At 44.7% G+C, this 25,676-nt stretch overlaps 1 protein-coding gene across 1 annotated transcript in view; it reads left to right on the top strand.

Moving 5' to 3' along the window:
* LOC106604302 (cohesin subunit SA-2) overlaps positions 1-18,353 on the top strand; it is a 30,727-nt gene extending 12,374 nt beyond the window's left edge. The window contains exons 16-32 of the mRNA XM_014198813.2: positions 82-174; positions 264-353; positions 632-835; positions 1,993-2,063; positions 2,435-2,603; positions 2,746-2,838; positions 2,938-3,112; positions 3,355-3,494; positions 3,821-3,922; positions 4,245-4,393; positions 4,656-4,784; positions 5,683-5,909; positions 5,992-6,244; positions 6,823-6,930; positions 7,118-7,244; positions 14,094-14,171; positions 15,762-18,353. Coding sequence (XP_014054288.1) covers positions 82-174; positions 264-353; positions 632-835; positions 1,993-2,063; positions 2,435-2,603; positions 2,746-2,838; positions 2,938-3,112; positions 3,355-3,494; positions 3,821-3,922; positions 4,245-4,393; positions 4,656-4,784; positions 5,683-5,909; positions 5,992-6,244; positions 6,823-6,930; positions 7,118-7,244; positions 14,094-14,171; positions 15,762-15,785 — 2,232 coding nt within the window. The 3' untranslated portion in view covers positions 15,786-18,353. The remainder of the gene's footprint in view (positions 1-81; positions 175-263; positions 354-631; positions 836-1,992; positions 2,064-2,434; positions 2,604-2,745; positions 2,839-2,937; positions 3,113-3,354; positions 3,495-3,820; positions 3,923-4,244; positions 4,394-4,655; positions 4,785-5,682; positions 5,910-5,991; positions 6,245-6,822; positions 6,931-7,117; positions 7,245-14,093; positions 14,172-15,761) is intronic.
* The last annotated feature ends 7,323 nt before the right edge of the window (positions 18,354-25,676 follow it).

Here is a 25,676-nt window from a genome sequence, read left to right as displayed (position 1 = left end):
TTATGTGCAAACAGTTTAAGTACAAAGGGGAAAATAAATAAACATGGGTTGTATTTACAATGGTGTTTGTTCTCCCGCCAGGTGATGACAGCGAAGGAGAAGAAGACCCAGCTTGATGACAGGACCAGAATGACAGAGCTGTTTGCTGTGACATTACCCCCTCTGCTGGCCAAGGTAGGACACTACACCTTCACCCTCTCTAATAAACGTGTCTCCCCTGCATGCAGTACTGTGTGTGAGTGTGCTGCCTCTCTTTGTTTCAGTACTCCATAGATACAGAGAAGGTGACCAACCTGCTGCAGCTCCCTCAGTTCTTCGACCTGGATATCTACACCACAGGACGACTAGAGAAGGTCTAACCCCCGGCCCTACGCTGTAGTCTAATTCAAACTCTAACCCCCGGCCCTACGCTGTAGTCTAATTCAAACTCTAACCCCCGGCCCTACGCTGTAGTCTAATTCAAACTCTAACCCCCGGCCCTACGCTGTAGTCTAATTCAAACTCTAACCCCCGGCCCTACGCTGTAGTCTAATTCAAAACACTGTGCAGCACAATGACAACTGTGAAATATGAAATACATAACACTGCAAGACGTCTGTAAAACATATTTCCTGACTCCCTCTTCTTCTAGCACTTGGAGGCGTTGCTGCGTCAGATCAGGGAGATCGTGGAGAAACACACAGACATAGAGGTGCTGGAGGTGTGCTCGAAGACCTACCACGCTCTCTGCAACGAGGAGTTCACCATCTTTAACAGAGTGGACATCGCCAGGTCACAGCTTCTGGATGAAATGGTGGACAAATTCAACAGACTGCTGGAAGACTTCTTACAAGAGGTGAGAGGGGGAGTGATGAGGGGATGGTAGAATGAACCGGTGGACAATCAACAGACTGTTAAAGGACTTCCTACAAGGGGTGAGAGGGGATTGAGGGAGAGCGCTCAGAGGGTGTGAGAGCTGTTTGGGCCAGAGAGGGACTTTCTACCACCAGTCTTCATTTTACATCAATTAGGGGGAGTGGACCAGTCTGTGTGGTTGATACTGGTCTGTCTCTGTGTGTGGTTGATAATGATACTGGTCTGTCTCTGTGTGTGGTTGATAATGATACTGGTCTGTCTCTGTGTGTGGTTGATAATGATCTGTCTCTGTGTGTGGTTGATAATGATCTGTCTCTGTGTGTGGTTGATACTGATCTGTCTCTGTGTGTGGTTGATACTGGTCTGTCTCTGTGTGTGGTTGATAATGGTCTGTCTCTGTGTGTGGTTGATAATGATCTGTCTCTGTGTGTGGTTGATAATGGTCTGTCTCTGTGTGTGGTTGATAATGATCTGTCTCTGTGTGTGGTTGATAATGGTCTGTCTCTGTGTGGTTGATAATGGTCTGTCTCTGTGTGTGGTTGATAATGATCTGTCTCTCTGTGTGGTTGATAATGGTCTGTCTCTGTGTGTGGTTGATAATGGTCTGTCTCTGTGTGTGGTTGATAATGGTCTGTCTCTGTGTGGTTGATAATGGTCTGTCTCTGTGTGTGGTTGATAATGGTCTGTCTCTGTGTGTGGTTGATACTGGTCTGTCTCTGTGTGTGGTTGATAATGGTCTGTCTCTGTGTGTGGTTGATAATGGTCTGTCTCTGTGTGTGGTTGATAATGGTCTGTCTCTGTGTGTGGTTGATAATGGTCTGTCTCTGTGTGTGGTTGATAATGGTCTGTCTCTGTGTGTGGTTGATAATGGTCTGTCTCTGTGTGTGGTTGATAATGATCTGTCTCTGTGTGGTTGATAATGGTCTGTCTCTGTGTGGTTGATAATGGTCTGTCTCTGTGTGTGGTTGATAATGATCTGTCTCTCTGTGTGGTTGATAATGATCTGTCTCTGTGTGTGGTTGATAATGGTCTGTCTCTGTGTGTGGTTGATAATGATCTGTCTCTGTGTGTGGTTGATAATGATACTGATCTGTCTCTGTGTGTGGTTGATAATGATACTGGTCTCTCTGTGTTCAGGGTGAGGAGCCTGATGATGATGATGCCTACCAGGTCCTGTCTACTCTCAAGAGAATCACAGCATTCCACAAGTAAAGAAAACTCTGTCTCTATCCTGTCTGTCTGTCTGTCTGTCTCTGGCTCTCTCTCTGGCTCTCTCTCTGGCTCTCTCTCTCTGGCTCTCTCTCTCTGGCTCTCTCTCTCTGGCTCTCTCTCTCTGGCTCTCTCTCTCTGGCTCTCTCTCTCTGGCTCTCTCTCTGGCTCTCTCTCTCTGGCTCTCTCTCTCTCTGGCTCTCTCTCTCTGGCTCTCTCTCTCTCTCTGGCTCTCTCTCTCTCTGGCTCTCTCTCTCTCTGGCTCTCTCTCTCTCTGGCTCTCTCTCTCTCTGGCTCTCTCTCTCTCTGGCTCTCTCTCTGGCTCTCTCTCTCTCTGGCTCTCCTGACATTCTTAACTCTCTTCCCCCAGTGCCCATGACCTGTCCCAGTGGGATCTGTTCAGCAGTAACTTCAAGTTGCTCAACACGGGTATTGAGAACGGTGACATGCCAGAGCAGATAGTGGTCCATGCTCTACAGTGTACCCACTACGTTGTCCTGTGGCACCTGGCCAAGGTCTCAGAGGGCAGCCACAGAAAGGTATGCAGAACCTTCTCATTCATTTATGTGTTATCTGGTAGCTAGGAAAATGGCATTGGGGAGGCAGTGAAGGTTTATACAGCAAGTCTTTTGAGGGATGTTCCCTCGGATGATGTGTTGATCACATAAGATTGTTTTGTAGGAGGAGCTGGTGAGCCTGAGGAAACAGATGCGGATGTTCTGTCTGATGTGTCAGCGTTACCTCACCAACGTCAACACAACCGTAAAGGAACAGGTACTGTCCTGTAGCTATTCACATCCTAGTGATTTTAAATGCTCAGAATCCCCGGGAGGCAGACCACTGATAACCAACAGTCCATCTCTCTCTCCCCAGGCGTTCACCATCCTGTGTGATGTGTTGCTGGTCTTTAGTCATCAGATGGTCTCTGGAGGCAGAGAGCAGCTGGAGCCTCTGGTCTACAGTCCTGATGACTCGCTACAGACAGAACTACTGTCCTTCATACTGCACCATGTCTTTATAGACCAGGACGATGACAACTGCAGCACAGGTACACACCACTACACACACACACACACCGCTACAGTCTTTTCTAGCAGGTTGCTTATTTTCACTTGAAAATAGCTCTTGTTGGTTAGCGATGGCCAAATGAGACCCTGCTAAACATTACTGTCTGGTCCTGTGATGTGTGTACCTGGCTCTACCTTTTTAAATGGTCAGCCAGGTGGAAGCTCTAGATAAGAGCTCTGTGACTGGCTGTCTAACTATTTATCTGTTATGTTGAATGTACAGATGGCCAGCAGGATGACGAGGCAGCGAAGATAGAAGCTCTTCACAAGAGACGTAACCTCCTGGCAGCCTACTGTAAACTTATCATCTATAACGTAGTAGAGATGAACACTGGCGCTGACATCTTTAAGCAGTACATGAGGGTGAGAATGGAGAAACGCTTTACACAGTTACGACCAGAGAAATAGAATCGTTAGAAAGGGCCTCTAACCCTGGCAGTTTGACTGTTAAACTCATGGGTACACTCGCAATGGTTGTCAGTCCACACGTTATCCCATGGTTGACTGGAATAGGGACGCCCATTCCATAGATTATATGGTTATCACTTCTCCTTGCCTACGACACTCATTAAACACCAGATCATTACCGGAGACATCCCGTCTACTGCTTGGTTGCAAATGACCTGAAGTCCTGTTTTATTTCCTGTAAGAGACTCTGACTTGTGGCTGAACCGTCTTCTTCTCTCTAGTATTATAATGACTACGGTGACATCATCAAGGAGACCATGTCTAAGACCAGACAGATAGACAAGATCCAATGTGCCAAGACACTCATCCTCAGTCTACAACAGGTGGGTTATACACACACACACACACACACTGTTTTAGTCAAGCTAGATCTCCTGATCTCCAGACTGCAGGCCAGCCTTTGTGGAACCAATCAGATTGAAAGAACCATGTCTTTATTCCACACATTTATTCACCCTTCCCTGTCTTGCCCTCTCTTCCCTGTCTTGCCCTCTCTTCCCTGTCTTGCCCTCTCTTCCCTGTCTTGCCCTCTCTTCCCTGTCTTGCCCTCTCTTCCCTGTCTTGCCCTCTCTTCCCTGTCTTGCCCTCTCTTCCCTGTCTTGCCCTCTCTTCCCTGTCTTGCCCTCTCTTCCCTGTCTCCTCCAGTTATTCCATGAGATGTTGTCAGAGTTGGGGACAGGTTTTGACCGCTCGTCCTCAGCGTTCTGTGGGATCAAGGAGCTGGCCAGACGTTTCTCTCTCACCTTCGGTCTGGACCAGGTCAAAACACGAGACGCTATCGCCATGCTGCACAAGTCAGTCTCCTCTGATCTCTTTCTCCGTAGCTTTATTGTACACAAGACTGACATAACCAGCAGATAAGAAATACTTCAGCTTTTTAATATGATTACAATTACTGAACATGATTAGCATATGATGAATGTGAGCTGTACATAGGACTAGTTAATGTATGTATGTGTATATGTATATGCTGTTAGATACCTCCCATTTTCTGAACTAAAATGGTCTCCTCTCCCCCCCTCTCCCTCCCTACCTACCTCCCCCTCCCCCCCTCAGGGATGGTATAGAGTTTGCATTTAAGGAGCCCAGTCCTCAGGGAGAGGGCAACCCTCCTCTTCACCTGGCCTTCCTAGACATCCTCTCAGAGTTTTCCTCCAAACTAATGAGGCAGGACAAGAGGACTGTGTGAGTACACGCCTCTGCCTCTCCTAATCAGACGTGTGTGTGTGGTAACTGATGTCTGTGTAAGTGATGACTCATGATATGTCACGAGGCAGGATACGGGGACTGTCCCCTCCCAGACACATGACCATAAGGACCTTCCAGATGACTTTGTTTAGTTGTGTGTGTTATGTATACTGAACAAAAATATAAACACAACAATTTCAGAGTTACAGTTCATATAAGGAAATCAGTCAATTTAAATAAATGAGGCCCTAATCTATGGATTTCACATGACTGGGGAGCCAGGCCCAGCCGGTCAGAATGAGTTTTTCCCCTCAAAAGGGCTTTATTACAGACAGAAATACTCCTCAGTTTCATCAGCTGTCCAGGCGGCTGGTCTCAGATAATCCCACAGGTGAAGAAAAGGCATATGGATGTTCTGGGCTGGCGTGGTTACACGTGGTCTACTGTTGTGAGGCCGGTTGGATGTACTGCCAAATTCTGGAAAATAACATTGGAGGCGCTTATGTTTGAGAAATTCAATTCTCTGGCAACAGCTCTAGTGGACATTCCTGCAGTCAGCATGCCAATTACATGCTGCCTCAACTTGAGACATCTGTGGCATTGTGCTGTGACAAAACTGCACGTCTTAGTAGTCTATTGTCCCCAGCACGAGGTGCACCTGTGTAATGATCATGCTCTTTAATCAGCTTCTTGATATGCCACACCTGTCAGGTGGATGGATTATCTTGGAAAAAGAGAAATGCTCACTAACAGGGATGTAAACAAATTTGAGAGAAATTAGCTTTTTGTTCTGGGATCTTTTATTTCAGCTCATGAAACCTGGGACGAACACTTTTTATGTTGCGTTTTATGTTTTTGTTCAGTGTGTGTAACATCTCTCCTCTCTCCCCTGTAGTCACATGTATCTGGAGAGGTTCATGACCTTCCAGATGGCCCTCCAGAGAGACGACTGCTGGCTACCGCTCATCTCCTACAGGAACTCCCTGCAGGCTGGCGGGGACGATGACACCATGTCTGTGGTCTCCGGCTACTCCTCCAGAGGGTCGTCGGTCAGATCCAAGAAGACCAAGGCTGCTACTCCCACTGCTACCGTCGCTGCAGCCAAGAGGAAACTCCCTGAAGGTAGCTACAGCACCAGGATGGCCGTGTGTGTGTGTGTGTGTGTGTGTGTGTGTGTGTGTTTAACGGTGTGTGTTCTCTCTAGCTGAGGACAGCAGTAGCAGCAGTACAGATATGTCGTGGCAGCACCAGAGCATGCAGACTCCCGTGATGATGCCCTCCCCCCACCTCACCTCTACCATGATGAGAGGACCAGGGGACATGAGGGAGGAGGCCAAACGGGGGAGAGACGACAGCTACATGGGAGTGTATGCCCTCCCTTCAGACTCCCAGCAGCATCCTCACCCTCACACACTCCCGCAAACCCCACAACTCCACCAGACACCCATCGACTACAAGTAAGATTCTCTTTCGCCTCCCTCTTTCTCCTTCTCTCTCTTTCTCCTTCTCTCTCTTTTTCCTTCTCTCTCTTTTTCCTTCTCTCTCTTTCTCCTTCTCTCTCTTTTTCCTTCTCTCTCTTTTTCCTTCTCTCTCTTTTTCCTTCTCTCTCTTTTTCCTTCTTTTTCCTTCTCTCTCCTTCTCTCTCCTTCTCTCTCCTTCTCTCTCCTTCTCTCTCTTTTTCCTTCTCTCTCTTTCTCTCTCTTTTTCCTTCTCTCTCTTTCTCCTTCTCTCTCTTTCTCCTTCTTTCTCTTTCTCCTTCTTTCTCTTTCTCCTTCTCTCTTTTTCCTTCTTTCTCCTTCTCTCTCCTTCTCTCTCCTTCTCTCTCCTTCTCTCTCCTTCTCTCTCCTTCTCTCTCCTTCTCTCTCCTTCTCTCTCCTTCTCTCTCCTTCTCTCTCTTTTTCCTTCTCTCTCTTTTTCCTTCTCTCTCTTTTTCCTTCTCTCTCTTTTTCCTTCTCTCTCTTTCTCCTCTCTCTCGGCGTATAGCTACCTGAACCACCAGTGTGGTTATTTAACTTATTGTTGTCTGTGTTTGTAGTACCCAGGTGACGTGGATGCTGGCTCAGAGGCAGCAGGAGGAGGTTCGTCAGCAGCAGGAGAGAGCCATGAACTACGCCAAGCTCAGAACCAACCTGCAACAGGCCATGTAAGAACACACACACACACACACACACACACATACCCATCCCTCCCTAACCCTGAGCTCAGGACCAACCTGCAACAGGCCATATAAGAGCTACTTCCTTTCCATATCTGTTTGTGGACTAACCATTTGTTGATGTACAGCTACTCTAAATTGATGGTAGTTTGTACTAATGATGGTGTGTGTGTAGTCGGCGTGGTACAGGGCTGATGGAGGAGGATGAGGAGCCTATCGTAGAGGATGTGATGATGTCGTCAGAGGGTCGTATGGAAGACCTCAACGAGGGCATGGACTTTGACACCATGGACATCGACCTGGTGAGACCTTTGACCTTTTACTACAAATATGGCATTTGGTTTATGAAACCTTTTACAGCGAATTATGTGGTGATCCACAAAGATCTCTGTCAAGAAACCCGAAATATCCTGAAAAAAACAATATTTAAAAATTATAAACGCAACATGTAAAATGTTGGTTTCATGAGCTAAAATAAAAGATCCCAGAAATGTTCTGTAATTTTCTACAATGCCTCAGCTGTCTGAAGTTGAGGGAGTGTGCAGTTGGCATGCTGACTGCAGGAATGTCCATCAGAGCTGTTGCCAGAGAATCTAATGTTCATTTCTGTACAATAAGCTACCTCAAACGTCGTTTTAACCCAGGTGTACACAACACGACTTTAAAAATCCTAACATCGCTAAACCTCTCACATTAATCTCCCCAGTTTGTTGTTGTCTTGCCGACGTAGTGGTGCGCACACTGAACGATGTGGCACGGACGGTAGGTCACACACTGCAGGATTCTTCACTTGGTCGTGAGGATTCTCCATAGCACGCTGTCTCGCCAAAAACATGATGTGATGTAGATTTAAAGTAGTTACAACAATCTGGCTCAAAGCAACCTCAAACATTTTCAGTCAGACATTCATGCTTGCCATACTGAGTTGAATTGAATAACATTGCTTGTGAACTTCAGAGCTGTAACAGTTTGACACTTTGGCTCTGATTTAAAGGCAAGTACAAACGCATACTAAACGCAGCAAAAAAAAAGAAACGTCCTCTCACTGTCAACTGGGTTTATTTTCATCAAACTTAACATGTAAATATTTGTATGAACATAAGATTCAACAACTGAAACATAAACTGAACAAGTTCCACAGACATGTGACTAACATAAATGGAATAATGTATCCCTGAACAAAGGGGGGTCAAAATCAAAAGTAACAGTTAGTATCTGGTGTGGCCACCAGCTGCATTAAGTACTGCAGTGCATCTCCTCATGGACTGCACCAGATTTGCCAGTTCTTGCTGTGAGATGTTACCCCACTCTTCCACCAATGCACCTGCAAGTTCCCGGATATTTCTGGGGGGAATGGCCCTAGCCCTCACCCTCTGGTCCAACAGGTCCCAGACGTGCTCAATGGGATTGAGATCCGGGCTCTTCGCTGGCCATGGCAGAACACTGACATTTCTGTCTTGCAGGAAATCATGCACAGAACGAGCAGTATGGCTGGTGGCATTGTCATGCTGGAGGGTTATGTCAGGATGAGCCTGCAGGAAGGGTACCACATGAGGGAGGAGGATGTCTTCCCTGTAACGCACAGCATTGAGATTGCCTGCAATGACAACAAGCTCAGTCCGATGATGCTGTGACACACCGTCCCAGACCATGACGGACCCTCCACCTCCAAATCGATCCCGCTCCAGAGTACAGGTCTCGGTGTAACGCTCATTCCTTTGACGATAAAGGCAAATCCGACCATCCCCCCCTGGTGAGACAAAACCGCGACTCGTCAGTGAAGAGCACTTTTTGACAGTCCTATCTGGTCCAGTGATGGTGGGTTTGTGCCCATAGGCGACGTTGTTGCCGGTGATGTCTGGTGAGGACCTGCCTACAAGCCCTCAGTCCAGGACAACAGGCCTACAAGCCCTTAGTCCAGCCTCTCTCAGCCTATTGCGGACAGTCTGAGCTAGAGGTCAACCGATTATGATTTTTCAACGCCGATACCGATTATTGGAGGATCCCCCCCCCCCAAAAAAAGCTAATACCGACTACTCGGCCGATTTAATTATAAATAAATAAATAAATAAAATTTAGAAAATAATTAAAAATAAAATGTATTTATTTGTAATAATGACAATTACAACAATACTGAATGAACACATATTTTAACTTAATATAATACATCAATAAAATCAATTTAGCTTCAAATAAATAATGAAACATGTTCAATTTGGTTTAAATAATGCAAAACAAAGTGTTGGAGAAAGTAAAAGTGCAATATGTGCCATGTAAGAAAGCTAACGTTTAAGTGCCTTGCTCAGAACATATGAAAGCTGGTGGTTCCTTTTAACATGAGTCTTCAATATTCCCAGGTAAGAAGTTTTAGGTTGTAGTTATTATAGGAATTATAGGATTATTTCTCTCTATACGATTTGTATTTCATATACCTTTGACTATTGGATGTTCTTATAGGCACTTTAGTATTGCCAGTGTAACAGTATAGCTTCCGTCCCTCTCCTCGCTCCTACCTGGGCTCGAACCAGGAACACATCGACAACAGCCACCCTCGAAGCAGCGTTACCCATGCAGAGCAAGGGGAACAACTACTCCAAGTCTCAGCGAGTGACGTTTGAAACGCTATTAGCGCGCACCCGCCTAACTAGCTAGCCATTTCACATCGGTTACACCAGCCTAATCTTGGGAGTTGACAGGCTTGAAGTCATAAACAGCACAATGCATTGCGAAGGGCTGCTGGCAAACGCACGAAAGTGCTGTTTGAATGAACGCTTACGATCCTGCTACTGCCTACCATCGCTCAGTCAGACTGCTCTATCAAATCATAGACTTCATTATTACATAACACACAGAAACACAAGCCTTAGTTTCCGGATTCGACCACAATGACCTATCATCTCGAAAACAAAACGTTTTTCCTGTCAGTGAAATACAGAACCGTTCCATATTTTATCTAACGGATGGCATCCCTAAGTCTAAATATTCCTGTTAGATTGCACAACCTTCAATGTTATGTCATAATTACGTAAAATTCTGGCAAATTTGTTCGCAACGAGCCAAGCGGCCCAAACTGCTGCATATACCCTGACTCTGTTGCAAGAGGTGACACATTTTCCCTAGTTAAAAGAAATTCATGTTACTAGGCAATATTAACTAAATATATAGGTTTAAAAATATATAGTTGTGTATTGATTTTAAGAAAGGCATTGATGTTTATGGTTGGAGCAACGTGTACCTAAGCGATTACATGCAACGCAGGACAGGCTAGATAAACTAGTAATATCATCAACCATGTGTAGTTAACTAGTGATTATGATTGATTGTTTTTTATAAGATAAGTTTAATGCTAGTTAGCAACTTACCTTGGCTTCTTACTGCATTTGCGTAACAGGCAGGCTCCTCGTGGAGTGCAATGTAAAGCAGGTGGTTAGAGCGTTGGACTAGTTAACCGTAAGGTTGCAAGATTGAATCCCCGAGCTGACGAGGTAAAAATCTGTCGTTCTGCCCCTGAACAAGGCAGTTAACCCACCATTCCTAGGCCGTCATTGAAAATAAGAATGTGTTCTTAACTGACTTGCCTAGTTAAATAAAGGTCAAAAAAATAAAAATCGCCCAAATCGGCGTCCAAAAATACCGATTTCCGATTGTTATGAAAACTTGAAATCGGCCCTAATTAATCGGCCATTCCGATTAATCGGTCGACCTCGTCTGAGCACTGATTGAGGGATTGTGCATTCCTGGCGTAACTTGGGCAGTTGTTGTTGCTATCCTGTACCTGTCCCGCAGGTGTGATGTTCGGATGTACCGATCCTGTGCAGGTGTTGTTACACGTGGTCTGCCACTGCGAGACCGATCAGCTGTCCACCCCGTCTCCCTGTAGCGCTGTCTTAGGCGTCTCACAGTACGGACATTGCAATTTATTGCCCTGGCCACATCTGCAGTCCTCATGCCTCCTTGCAGCATGCCTAAGGCACATTCACGCAGATGAGCAGGGACAGAGTCAGTAGAAAGGCCTCTTTAGTGTCCTAAGTTTTCATAACTGTGACCTTAATTGCCTACCCTCTGTAAACTGTTAGTGTCTTAACAACCATTCCACAGGGGCATGTTCATTAATTGTTTATGGTTCATTGAACAAGCATGGGAAACAGTTTTTAAACCCTTTACAATGAAGATCTGTGAAGATTTTTACAAATTATCTTTGAAAGACAGGGTGCTGAAAAAGAGACCTTTTTTTTTGCTGAGTTTAGTAGTAGTCATGGCTCCTTCGAGAGTCTACACATTCTGGGTGATATGAAGCAGCGTCATCTCACTGGGTTCTTCTCTGGCGATCTCTTATTGGCAATTGCTCATTTCCGTTGCACATCTCACACTACAAGAGCATGGAAGATTTTGTGCTGATAAAATCAAAACATTTGAAAATATTGGGACGTCTGGCACAGCTGAAAGTCGAGATCGATAGCCCTCGGATTGCGTCTCTAACCTGCTCACATTAAACGAGCGTCTGTGTGGGCCGCGCCTCCCGGAGTGGGCAACATGTTTTTTTTTTTTTGTCTCTGATCTCGAAAACGTGTCTGGAACAGCTAAATCGGGAATGAAATTGTGTAGTGTACACCCAGCTATAGAGAATTTGGAAGTCGTAACCAACTTCAATGGGCAAATGCTCACCTTCCATGTCCACTGGCACACTGGAGACGAGAAGTGTGCTCTTCACGGATGAATCCTTGTTTCAAATGTGCAGATGGCAGACAGTGTGTATGGTGTCGTGTGGGCGAGCAGTTTACTGATGTCAATGTTGTGAACAGAGTGCCCCATGGTGGTGAGGTTATGGTATGGGCAGGCATAAGCTACGGACCACAAACACAAATGCAATTTATCGATGGCAATTTGAATGCACAGAGATGCAGTGCATTCAGAAAGTATTCAGACCCCTTCATATTTTGTTACTTATTCTAAAATATATATATATATATTTTTTTTTACATTTCCCTTATCAATCTACACACAATACCCCATAATGACAAAGCATAAACAGGTTTTTAGGAATGTTGGCAAATGTATTAAAAATAAAACTATCGCATTTAACGGAAGTATTCAGACCCTTCACTCAGTACTTTGTTGAAGTACCTTTGGCAGTGATTACAGCCTCGAGTCGTCTTGGGTATGACGCTACAAGCTTGGCACACCTGTATTTGGGGAGTTTCTCCCTGCACAGCTATTTTCAGGTCTCAAGAGATGTTTCATCAGGTCAAGTCCGGGCTTTGGCTGGGCCACTCAAGGACATTCAGAGACTTGTCGTGAAGCCACTCGTGTTGTCTTGGCTGTGTGCTTAGGGTTGTTGTCCTGTTGGAAGGTGGACCTTCCCCACAGTCTAAGGTCCTGAGCGCTCTGGAGCAGGTTTTCATCAAGGATCTCTCTGTACTTTGCTCCGCTCATCTTTCCCTCGATCCTGACTAGTCTCCCAGTCCCTGCTACTGAAAAACATCCCCACAGCATGATCCTGCAACCACCATCCTTCATGGTAGGGATGGTGCCAGGTTTCCTCCAGACGTGATGCTTGGCATTCATGCTAAAGGGTTGAATCTTGGTTTCATCAGACCAGAGAATCTTGTTTCTTTGTGTCTTTTGGTAAACTCCAAGCGGGCTCTCATGTACCCTTTACTGAGGAGTGGCTTCCGTCTGGCCACTCTACCATAAAGGCCTGATTGTTGTAGTCCCGCAGAGATGGTTGTCCTTCTGGAAGTTTCTCCCATCTCCACAGAGAAACTCTGGAGCTCTGTCAGTGAACATCAGTTTCTTGGTTTTTGCACTGATATGCACTGTCAACTGTGGGACCTTATCTGTCTAAGGTACTGCATTGCAGTGTTGAGGCGTCACTACAGCCTGGGTTTCGATCCCAGGCTGTGTCACAGCTGGCCATGACCGGGAGTCCCATAGGGCTCACAATTGGCCCAGCGTCGTCCGGGTTAGGGGAGGGTTTGGCCGGGGGGCTTTCCTTGGCTCATCGAGTTCTAGCAACTCCTTGTGGCGGGCCGGGCGCCTGTAAGCTGACTTGGGTCGTCAGTTGAAAGGTGTTTCCTCCGACAGGTTGGTGCAGCTGGCTTCCGGGTTAACCGAGCGGGTGTTAAGAAGTGGCACGGCTTGGCGGGTCATGTTTCGGAGGACGCCTCTCCCAAGCCCATTGGGGAGTTGCAGCGATGAGACGATCGCAATTGGATATCACGAAAAAGGGGGTAAAACTACCAACATAAAAAAAATAACTGGAACCTTATATAGACAGGTGTGTGTCTTTCCAAATCATGTCCAATCAATTGGATTTACCACAGATGGACTCCAGTCAAGTTGTAGAAACATCTGAATGATGATCAATGGAAACAGGAGGGCCTGAAGACTTATGTAAATGTGATATTTGTTTTTTTTATACATTTGGTAAAATTTCTAAGCAGTTTTTGATTTGTCATCATAGGGTAGATTGAGAAACATTTTTTTAAATACGTTTTAGAATAAGGCTGTAACGTAACCAAATGTTGAAAAAAGTGAACTCTGAACACGTTCCGAATGCACTGTACCGTGACTAGATCCTGAGGCCAATTGTTATGCCATTCATCCATCACCTCATGTTTTGAAAGGATCTGTACACCATTCCTTGAAGCTAGAAATGTCCCAGTTCTTCCATGGCCTGCATACTCACCAGACATGACATCAATTGAGCATATTTGGGATGCTCTGGGATCGACGTGTATGACGGTGTGTTCCAGTTCCCGCCAATATTCAGCAACTTCGCACAGCCGTTAGTGGGACCACATTCCAACGCTCACAATCAACAGCCTGTTCAACTCTATGTGAAGATGTCACACTGCATGAGGCAAATGGTGGTCACACCAGATACTGAATAGTTTTCTGATTAACGTCCCTACCTTTTTTCAAGGTGTCTGTGACCAACAAATTCATATGTTTTCCCAGTCATGTGAAATCTATAGATTAGGGCCTAATTAATGTATTTCAATTGACAGATTTCCTTATATGAACTGTTACTCAGTAAAATCTTTAAAATTGTTGCGTTATTTTTTTTTATTCAGTGTGTAATTATCACAATCGGCTCATATAAGCAGAATTGAAATCATTTCATATTTGTTTCTCTCTCCTTTCTCCAGCCCCCCTCTAAGAACAGGAGAGAGAGATCAGAGCTGAAACCAGACTACTTTGACCCTGGTTCTATCATGGACGAGTCTGTAAGTAACTCTTCTCTTCTACTCAACCATTATTACTTTATAGTAATACTCTTCCTTATACATACACCGTGCTCTAAATGAAACATTTTCATTGGTTGTACTGGTGCTCTCAACTTAAATTTAGGAGCACCAGAAAATAAGAGTTTTTCTATTTTATTGGGGCAGCAGGGTAGCCTAGTGGTTAGAGCGTTGGACTAGTAACCAAAAGGTTGCAAGATCGAATCCCCGAGCTGACAAGGTAAAAATCTGGTAAAAAAGCTGCAGAATAAAAAAATAATAATACAACTAAAAGAAACTAATGTAACATTGTAATTACATTTAATTTATTATAAAAGCTAAGATGTTATGAATACACTTCATTGAAATTACAAAGTCATTTTGTAGATTATTAGGTTTCTATATTATGTACAATCATAATTTTCCTATTGAGATGCATTACATTGACAATTCCAGCTGGCACCCAGTGTGTCTGCCGGCTGTAAATCATTGCGTGTGTAGGCTGGCGGGTAGGAGTGTTGGGCCAGTAACCGAAAGGTTACTCGATCGAATCTCTCAGCTGACAAGGTAATAATCTGTTGTTCTACCCTTGAGCAAGGCAGTTAACCCACCGTTCCCCGGGTGCCGAAGACGTGGATGTCGATTTAAGGCAGCCTTCCGCACCTCTGATTCAGGGGTTGGGTTAAATGCGGAAGCCCCTTTTTCAGATTAATGTATTCATTTCTCCATAGCAAGCTGCTCTGTCCGCACTGCATGATTGGTGAAGTAATTTAATGTCTCACTAAATGTAAAAATAAATGAATTTCAGAAAGGAGCGATATAAACCGTTACTTAGTTTAGGTTTTGAACCGGTTCAGAACTTGATTTTGCTGGTCAGAACAGTGGAACGTAACAAACAATTATGGTTCTGTTCAGAACTGAATGATTGGAAAATAATTTAGGTTCCAACCTCTGATTTTATAGTAATATTAGCCTTGGAAGCCCAGGCTTTACACATTCTGGGGCAGCAGGTAGCCTAGCGGTTAAGAACTTTTGGGCCGGTAACCAAAAGCTTGCTGGTCCGAAAATACGAGCCGACCCCCAATAACTGATCCCCGGGCGCCGACGTTGATTAAGACAGCCCCCGCACCTCTCTGATTTAGAGGGTTTGGGTTAAATGTGGAAGATCATTTGGTTGAATACATTCCTTTTGAGCTTTTTCTGTTGGAAAGCCTGGGGAAGTTCTCCTCAGGAAGACGATTAAAAGGGGTGGAGTACAGTGGTCTAGTGATGCAACAAGCTAGTATGCATAACATACAAACTAACTCCTCATAGGCTACTGAAACAATAAGCTAAATCAAGGAAATGCCTCTTTAGGGGAAACACAATTTTACTCCGAGTCTATCCAATGTTTAATTTCTACTCCGAGCTAATCAAACACAAGCTTTGACTGCCAGCGCTACGTTAAAACACAATCCAATACTGAAGTTCTCCAGACTTCCAATAGTCGACATGAGATCTGGGAGGTTGGTTTAGCCTCACTATAGTAACACGTAAGACATGTTGTTGCTAAGTGCTTTTACAGATGTGTAATGATCACTTTTGTCTCTGCAGGTCCTTGGAGTGTCCATGTTTTAAACTGGTATTTGTAGACGAAGAGGAGAGGCATTTTGTATTTATGGAGAAGTTAAGATGCGGATCTGAAGTCTTCTCTGGTTTATACTCCATGGTCTAACACACACACACACAGTGTTGCTTGCTCAGAGGGGACTGAATGAAAACAAAATACTTTTATAATCCTTGGGTAAGCTTTTCCCCTTTCAGTTAGTGGCAAACCAGTTTCAAACCTAAAGGAATCCTCGACATTTAGTCTGAAGAAAGTTCCATTATTCTAGAATGTTTTATTTTTCTTCCAAATGGAGATGGAATGAGATTTTTAAATGTCTTCTAACCCTGTCTCTATGCTAGTATAGTCAGTAACCCGGTGTGGTCTAGTAATTTATAAACAGTTTGTTAGTAGGAAAGGTGGCTAGCTAGCTGTGCTGTAGTAGTAGTGGATGGACATGGTCTTTATGCTATTTTCAGTTTTTTACTTTTCCTTTCCTCCATGTTGGACTGTCAGAATCTGTTGGTTCTGTGGTTGTGATGATGACTGCTGGTGGTTCAGTTGGTGACCTGTTGAATAGATCAGCTGTATGAGTCGTGGATGTAGAAACACACATCCAACCGTTGGCCTAAGTAAAGGGCACAACCATTTTCCAAGAGCAGATTCCTTCATACGAAACAAGTAGATATAACACCATGCTTCAGTATAGTTTCTTGCAACGTTTGGACCGTAAGGTCTCTTCGTCACATCTAAATGTGTGGGTACTGTTTCCATTCTGTGGTTGTTGGATACAGTCTGACTGAGGACCCCAGTAGTTCCTGTGAAGAGGCCCAGGATGCATCTCAAAAATAGTGCTCTATAGGGTGCCATTTGGTATGCAGCGAAAAGTGTTTTAACAAGGAACTAGGCTGTCACACAAGTCCTGAAGCTTACCCAAAGAGTTTTCTCTCCCAATGGACAGCGAGGTGATTTTCTCTCTGGTAGTTCCACCACTGTGCTGACTGAGACAAGCAAGCAGCACGTTAATACACAGAAAATACATTTCTCCATCTCCAGAAAATCCAGCATATTTAGTGTTGAAATAGCTATCTCTAAATTTTAAATAAAGTTATATATGAATCGGTGCTGATTTTATAACTGTGCTTTTTTTTTTTTTTTTTATTAAAATGTTCAACCTAAAAAGTTAATGTTTCAGAAATGTGTAAAACTGTTTCAAATGAAAAGCATGGGTAGTCAGGTGGCGGAAGATTTTTACATTTGTATTATTATTTTTTTCTTAATGTCTTGGGGTTTCTACCGTTTTTCCTACGTGTAAATTAGTTTGGATGAGACTCATTATGAGAAAATAAATCTGGCTTGTGAAATTTCAGCTTTAAGGTTTTCAACATCCATGAGTAATAATAATGACCTGTTGCGAAACAATATAAAACTGTGTAACTAAAAACCAGTCATCATTATAGTCCTATAGAAAGGTTGAGATTGTTTTCATCCCAAATGGTACCCTATTCCCTAGTGCCCTCACCAGGCCCTATATTCCCAATGGGCGTTGGTCAAAAGTAGTGCACTATATAGGGAATAGGGTGCCATTTGGGACACTTTTCAACAGTAGCAGCACTCTGGCAGCTAGACAAAGCTTAAATGTGACATGAACTATTATGTCGTCCATAAGTTTTAATTAAATGTTTTGTCTACTGAGGTAAATCTATCTACTTTGTAATCATTCCATGCCTGAGCCTTAAACATGCTATAGTGGAAGGAAATCAACTGCCCTGTCCAGAAACTGCCCCAGCCCCATAGAAATAGACAATATCAATTTCATTCTAGTAATTCCTAAGGGGCACTTTTTCCCATTCTAGTCATTCTATGCTTATATACCTAGACTCTCTAAGGCGCCTGTGTATATCTGATAGGAATGGGTAAGGTATAAGCAATTTGGCTTCATCCCAACTAGTCTGTCAGAGGTAAATGGTGAAGCTACTATCGTATTGCTTATACCCATCAAATTACTATAGATCTACACTAGCACCTAGGGGTTAGGCTTGAGGTAGCCCCGGAAAGATTATGTAGATGAGATTTGGTTGGGCCTCGTGACACTAGGGTGCTTGGGGTTGTTTCTGGAAAGGGCCTACATTTGTTTTCTCTCACAACTTTCTTCCATGTCAGAGGTAGCCATGAAAGGTGATTATTGGGGTTGTTATGACGACAGAGAACATTCGAGATGGTCCAGATGTGAGGTCGATGAAGTAGATACAAACAGCCTGTGTGTGTTTTACCTAATTATTATTTTATGTAAGTAAATATTTTGGAGTAAAAATGACTGTGGCTTTTGTTTTGTCACTTACTACCACTACATTGGTATAATTCCTTTATTTGAACCTTCCTGTATATAAAACAAACATCAAGCTTTATTTTCATTTTGTGTTTTTCCTTTTTGGCCATTTGTGTGTGTTAATCTTTTCGCGTGCGTACGTACGTACATACACACACACACACACACACTCTTCTGTGGTATTGTTTGTTCCCCATCCTATTGTCACTCACAGTCAGATTTTTACTTGTCTGGAGACAGTCACTTTTGGAATAAAAGTAAACCAACTCGACATGAGTGCTGTGATTTTTATTTAATCAGTTCACATTGTTTGAAATGAAACCATTTTTAGTTTATTTAACCACAGCTACTCATTGCCACAAGGGGGTGTTGTTTCCTTAGAAATGAAAGACCCTATTCCCTACACTACTGGCCAGGGCCCCATGAACTATATAGGCACATAAATCCCAGACACCAACATGTTTGGGTTCTCTTGTTGCATATCAAGTGTCAGTCAGAGTAGCCTTTGAAGTGCAGGCTTCTCACGTTCTGTTCTTCTCATGAGTCAACAAGATGAAGTTTGGAAGGGTGGCCCTGTTAGGACACTGTCACAGCTGCTTTGCCTTTAAGATAACAGCTTTATACACTTAATGTTAATGGGTTGAGCAGCCTGTGTTCAGTGTATGTAGCTGGTGTCTTACTGTTAATGGGTTGAGCAGCCTGTGTTCAGTGTATATAGCTGGTGTCTTACTGTTAATGGGTTGCGCAGCCTGTGTTCAGTGTATATAGCTGGTGTCTTACTGTTAATGGGTTGCGCAGCCTGTGTAGAGTGTGTATATATTGTGAGTGCGTAGCCACTGTTAACAGACTATCGAATCAACAATAGAAAATCAAAGAACAACTTCCATTCCACTTTTGATATTCTAACTAGTGTATCATTCCGTATATCACTCCCATCTTCTTTCTACATTGTTTATCTTCTACCTACTGTTACAAGTTATGCAGGGCACAGCTCCCCCATGCTGGTAGCAATCAGTTTGTCTGTCTAGAGAAGGAGGGAGAGATGGAGTCCATGGCTGTTTATAGGAGATTCTGGCAGTAGATGAAAGACTGTGGAGGCCTCTATGTTAAACACAGCGCTAAAGAGAACCTCCAATCAATGGCTGCTCGTTAGAATAGTGCAGGGAACGAGGGAAGGGGTGAATAAGAGGGATGAAGGGAAGGGATCCATTCAGCACCATTCACTACGGCTGCTGCCTGTGATCTGGTGAATGGTGCAGAGAAGGAAAGAGGTGAAGAGATGAGCGGAATAGAGGGATGTGAAGGGAAGGGTTTCATTCAATACGCTACTTGTCTGAAAGATCTGGAGAGGTCTATCCTCACATCAGACTCTCGTCATCCCTCCTTTCAGAATGACAAAGTACCGCTGTGTAGGGAAACTAAAAAGGTTCCTTTCTCAGCTCTGAACTTACTCAAACATGTGTGTCCATGATCCCTGTCAGTGCCCTGCTCTGGTGTGTGTATGTCTAGAATCTCTCACTGCCCTGCTATAGTGTGTATACGTCCAGAATCTGTCTCAAATCAAACTTTATTTGTCACATGCGCCGAATACAACAAGTGAAGACCTTACCCAACAGTGCAGTTCAAGAAGAGTTAAGAAAATATTTACCAAATAAACTAAAAAGTAACACAATAACATAACAAGGCTATATAAAGGGGGTACCGGTACTGAGTCAATGTGCGGGGGTACGGGTTAGTTGAGGTAATTTGTATGTGTAGGTAGGGGTGAAGTGACTATGCATAGATTATAAACAGAGTAGCAGCAGTGTACAAAACAAATGGGGGGGTCAATGTAATAGTCTGGTAGCCGTTTGATTAATTGTTCAGCAGTCTTATGGCTTGGGGGTAGACGCTGTTAAGGAGCCTTTTAGTCCTAGACTTGATGCTCCGGTACTGCTTGCCGTGCGGTAGCAGAGAAAACAGTATGACTTGGGGGACTGGAGTCTCTGACAATTTTATGTGCTTTCCCCTGACACCGCCTATTATATAGGTCCTGGATGACAGGAAGCTTGATATACTGGGCCGTACACACTACCCTCTGTAGCACCTTACGGTCAGATGCCGAGCAGTTGCCATACCATGCGGTGATGCAACCGGTCAGGATGCTCTCGATGGTGCAGCTGTAGAACCTTTTGAGGATCTGGGGACCCATGCCAAATCTTCTCAGTCTCCTGAGGGGGAAAAGGTTTTGTCGTGCCCTCTTCACAACTGTATTGGTGTGTTTGGACCATGATAGTTTGTTGTTGATGTGGACACCAAGGAACTTGAAGCTCTCGATCTGCTCCACTACAGCCCCGTTGAAGTTAATGGGGGCCTGTTCGGCCCGCCTTTTCCTGTAGTCCACCATCAGCTCCTTTGTCTTGCACCACACTGCCAGGTCTCTGACCTCCCTATAGGCTGTCTCATCGTTGTCGGTGATCAGGCCTACCACTGTTGTGTCGTCAGCAAACTTAATGATGGTGTTGGAGTCGTGTTTGGCCACGCAGTCGTGGGTGAATAGGGAGCACAGGAGGGGACTAAGTCCACACCCCTGAGGGGCCCTAGTGTTGAGGATCAGCATCGCAGATGTGTTGTTGCCTACCTTTACCACCAGGGGTTAGCCCGTCAGGAAGTCCAGGAACGAGTTGCAGAGGGAGGTGTTCAGTCCCAGGGTCCTTAGCTTAGTTATGAGCTTCGTGGGCACTATGGTGTTGAACGCTGAGCTGTAGTCAATGAACGGCATTCTCACGTAGGTGTTCCTTTTGTCCAGGTGGGAAAGGGCAATGTGGAGTGCGATTGAGATTGCGTCATCTGTGGATCTGTGGGGGCAGTGTGCGAATTGGAGTGGGTCTAGGGTATCCGGGAGGATGCTGTTGATGTGAGCCATGACCAGCCTTTCAAAGCACTTCATGGCTACTGGCTACCGGGGAGGTAATCATTTAGGCGGGTTACCTTCACTTCCTTGGGCACAGGGACTATGGTGGTCTGCCTGAAACATGTAGGTATTACAGACTTGGTCAGGGAGAGGTTGAAAATGTTAGTGAAGACACTTGCCAGTTGGTCTGCGCATGCTTTGAGTACACGTCCTGGTAATCCATCTGGCCCCGCGGCTTTGTGAATGTTGACCTGTTTAAAGGTCTTGCTCACATCGGCTACCGAGAGCATTATCACACAGTCATCCAGAACAGCTGGTGCTCTCATTCATGCTTCAGTGTTGCTTGCCTCAAAGCGAGCATGAAAGGCATTTAGCTCGTCTAGTAGGCTCGCGTCACTGGGCAGCTCGCGTCTGGGTTTCCCTTTGTAGTCCGTAATAGTTTTCAAGCCCTGCCACATCCGATGAGCGCCAGAGCCGGTGTAGTACGATTCAATCTTAATCCTGTATTGATGCTTTGCTTGTTTGATGGTTCGTTGATTAGTGTCCCGCTCCTTGAAAGCGTCAGCTCTTGCCTTTTGCTTGATGCGGATGTTGCATGTAATCCATGGCTTCTGGTTGGGATATGTACGTACGGTCACTGTGAGGACAACTTATTGATGAAGCCGATGACTGAGGTGGTATACTTCTCAATGCCATTGGATGAATCCTGGAACATATTCCAGTCTGTGCTAGCAAAACACTCCTGTAGCGTAGCATCCGCGTCATCTGACCACTTTGTTATTGAGCGAGTCGCTGGTGCTTCCTGCTTTAGTTTTTGCTTGTAAGAATGAATCAGGAGGATAGAATTATGGTCAGATTTGCCAAATGGAGGGCGGGGGAGAGCTTTGTATGCATCTCTGTGTGTGGAGTAAAGGTGATCTAGAGTTTTTTTTCCTCTGGTTGCATGTGACATGCTGGTACAAATTTGGTCAAACTGATTTTAGGAATGTAATCTCGTCGGACTTGTTAAAGGAAAAAGCTTCTTCCAGTTCGTGGTGAGTAATCGCTGTTCTGATGTCCAGAAGTTATTTTTGGTCCTACGAGAAGGTAGCAGCAACATTATACACAAAATAAGTTACAAACAACGCGAAAAAAAATATTAAAAAAAATAGCACAATTGGTCAGGAGCATGTAAAACGTCAGCCATCCTCTTCGGCGCCATCTCACTCCCCTGCTCTAGAGTGTACGTCTAGATCTCTCACTCCCCTGCTCTAGAGTGTACGTCTAGATCTCTCACTCCCCTGCTCTAGAGTGTGTACGTCTAGATCTCTCACTGCCCTGCTCTAGAGTGTACGTCTAGATCTCTCACTCCCCTGCTCTAGAGTGTACGTCTAGATCTCTCACTGCCCTGCTCTAGAGTGTACGTCTAGATCTCTCACTGCCCTGCTCTAGAGTGTACGTCTAGATCTCTCACTCCCCTGCTCTAGAGTGTACGTCTAGATCTCTCACTCCCCTGCTCTAGAGTGTACGTCTAGATCTCTCACTCCGCTGCTCTAGAGTGTACGTCTAGATCTCTCACTCCCCTGCTCTAGAGTGTGTACGTCTAGAATCTCTCACTCCCCTGCTCTAGTGTGTGTACGTCTAGAATCTCTCACTCCCCTGCTCTAGAGTGTGTACGTCTAGAATCTCCCTCACTGCCCTGCTCTGGTGTGTATACGTCTAGAATCTCTCACTCCCCTGCTCTAGTGTGTGTACATCTAGAATCTCTCACTCCTCTGCTCTAGTGTGTGTACGTCTAGAATCTCTCACTCCCCTGCTCTAGTGTGTGTACGTCTAGAATCTCTCACTCCCCTGCTCTAGTGTGTGTACGTCTAGAATCTCTCTCACTGCCCTGCTCTAGTGTGTGTACATCTAGAATCTCTCACTCCCCTGCTCTAGTGTGTGTATGTCTAGAATCTCTCACTCCCCTGCTCTAGTGTGTGTACATCTAGATCTCTCACTCCCCTGCTCTATTGTGTGTATGTCTAGAATCTCTCAATTCCCTGCTCTAGTGTGTGTACGTCTAGAATCTCTCACTCCCCTGCTCTAGTGTGTGTACATCTAGAATCTCTCATTGCCCTGCTCTAGTGTGTGTACGTCTAGAATCTCTCTCACTGCCCTGCTCTAGTGTGTGTACATCTAGAATCTCTCACTCCCCTGCTCTAGTGTGTGTATGTCTAGAATCTCTCACTGCCCTGCTCTAGTGTGTGTACGTCTATAATCTCTCACTCCCCTGCTCTATTGTGTGTATGTCTAGAATCTCTCAATTCCCTGCTCTAGTGTGTGTACGTCTATAATCTCTCACTCCCCTGCTCTAGTGTGTGTACATCTAGAATCTCTCATTGCCCTGCTCTAGTAGGTGTTGACAGGGTCAGGGCTGAGAGGTTAAATCTCAGCCTGGCAGTTCCTCCAGCTGCAGAGGCCAGAGATATGGCTAATATTTACTCCTGATAACCTAAGGGCCCCCTCTCCATACCAAATGGCACCCTGTTCCCTATTTAGTGCAATACTTTTGACCAAGGCCCATAGGAAATATATAAAAACTAGGGTGCCATTTGTGATGCAGCCCTTCAGACCAGCAATCTGAAGCCGCACTGGCCAGTGGACTTTAACGGATGTTTGAACCTAAAGCAGGAGGTTTGAGAACTGGTCTAAGTAAGGGCTCAGTTAGACCTGCCTGTCAGTTACTCCCATCGCTGTTCTATTCCGTAAATAACTGTTCAATGTGTATCGTTATGTAATATCATCGATTAGAATCTGTTAGTGTTAAAACAAAGCCTTTAACATTTTGTCTGTAGGCTGCACCTCAAAGAGTTAAATCCATAGGATTCTAATTCCCTGGTTAAATCATTAATGAAGTAATCAGTTGTAATCTCGCTGGGGATGTCAGGGCAGAGATAAGAGAATATTCATTCACTAGTCTCCTCTGGCCTTACACAGACAGACTGGCAGACCGACAGGTATGGAAAGTACCCTATAGAGTCATTTAATAACTTTAAAAAAAAAATGTAACAAGCAAAAAAACATCTATCGGATTAGAAAAGAAAAACTTTGTGGATCAGAGGATCGATGTTAAACGTGACGGGGATGTTAAATCTAAGAATCAATGCATTTCTGTTCATTAGAGAAAGAGAGGTGGTTTTACGGAGTATGAAGACAAGCAGAAAGAGGTCAGGGATTCCACGGTATGTCTGTTCTAACTATATTGTGCCGTGGGAACCCTGTGGTGTGGTGTGTTCAGCCCACTCTTGATTGCCTGTCATTTTCCCCTGTAAGTGACGGAGTGCTAGAGTGAAGGAAGGTGTGGTGAACAACTGACTGAACGAGTGTTAGACGTTGTAGTTGGTAAATGAGTGAAACTGGCACTAGCCACTCTTGTCCTTGTGTAAGGTTGGCAGAGAGACTAGTGTGTGAATGGATCCTGTCACCACAACAGGCCAAGGTGAGGTTTTTAAGTCCAGGAGAGGTGAGGAACAGAGGTAGAGGTCAGGGCTGGAACTAAGGTCACCCCCCCCCCACACACACACAGAGGAGAGGAGGAGGAAAGGAGGGTCAGAGGTTGCTCTCAGAAAACTGCTTCTTTGTGTAGAGCAGGGGTGGGCAAACCATTGGGCTTGAGGGCCAAATCGGGATTTCAAAATTCAATGGAGATCCACACAGAATTTTGGTTTTCCAATTTGTTTGACAAAATCAATTTGCGGGCCAAAAAAGGGCAGTTATTTCAAAACTGATTACCGCATTATAATTTACATACTGTCTATCTAGTTATATATGTCCATTATAATTTATATACTGTCTATCTAGTTATATATGTCCATTATAATTACATACTGTCTATCTAGTTTTAGATATTCAGAGTGGCCTGGAGTGTGTTTTTACCCAAATTGAGAATTTTCCACCAAACAAATCTGTCCAGGATTGAATGGCGTAGTTACACCTGGTAACTACTCCTGGTATAGACGCACCAAGCTATACTCCTGGTATAGACGCACCAAGCTATACTCCTGGTATAGACGCACCAAGCTGTACTCCTGGTATAGACACACCAAGCTATACCCCTGGTATAGACACACCAAGCTATACTCCTGGTATAGACGCACCAAGCTATACTCCTGGTATAGACGCACCAAGCTATTCACCAAGCTATACTCCTGGTATAGACACACCAAGCTATATCCCTGGTATAGACACACCAAGCTGTACTTCTGGTATAGACGCACCAAGCTATACTCCTGGTATAGACGCACCAAGCTATATCCCTGGTATAGACACACCAAGCTATACCCCTGGTATAGACACACCAAGCTATACTCCTGGTATAGACGCACCAAGCTATACTCCTGGTATAGACGCACCAAGTTATTCACCAAGCTATACCCCTGGTATAGACGCACCAAGCTATACTCCTGGTATAGACACACCAAGCTATTCACCAAGCTATACTCCTGGTATAGACACACCAAGCTATTCACCAAGCTATTCACCTGGTATAGACGCACCAAGCTATTCACCTGGTATAGACGTACCAAGCTATTCACCTGGTATAGACACACCAAGCTATTCACCAAGCTATACTCCTGGTATAGACACACCAAGCTATTCACCAAGCTATACCCCTGGTATAGACACACCAAGCTATACTCCTGGTATAGACGCACCAAGCTATTCACCTGGTATAGACGT

The sequence above is a fragment of the Salmo salar genome, chromosome ssa05, assembly GCF_905237065.1.
Source record: "Salmo salar chromosome ssa05, Ssal_v3.1, whole genome shotgun sequence".
Classification (NCBI taxonomy): Eukaryota; Metazoa; Chordata; class Actinopteri; order Salmoniformes; family Salmonidae; genus Salmo; species Salmo salar.
The sequence above is the reverse complement of the archived record's forward strand: the minus strand, read 5'-3'. Positions and strand labels throughout refer to the sequence as shown.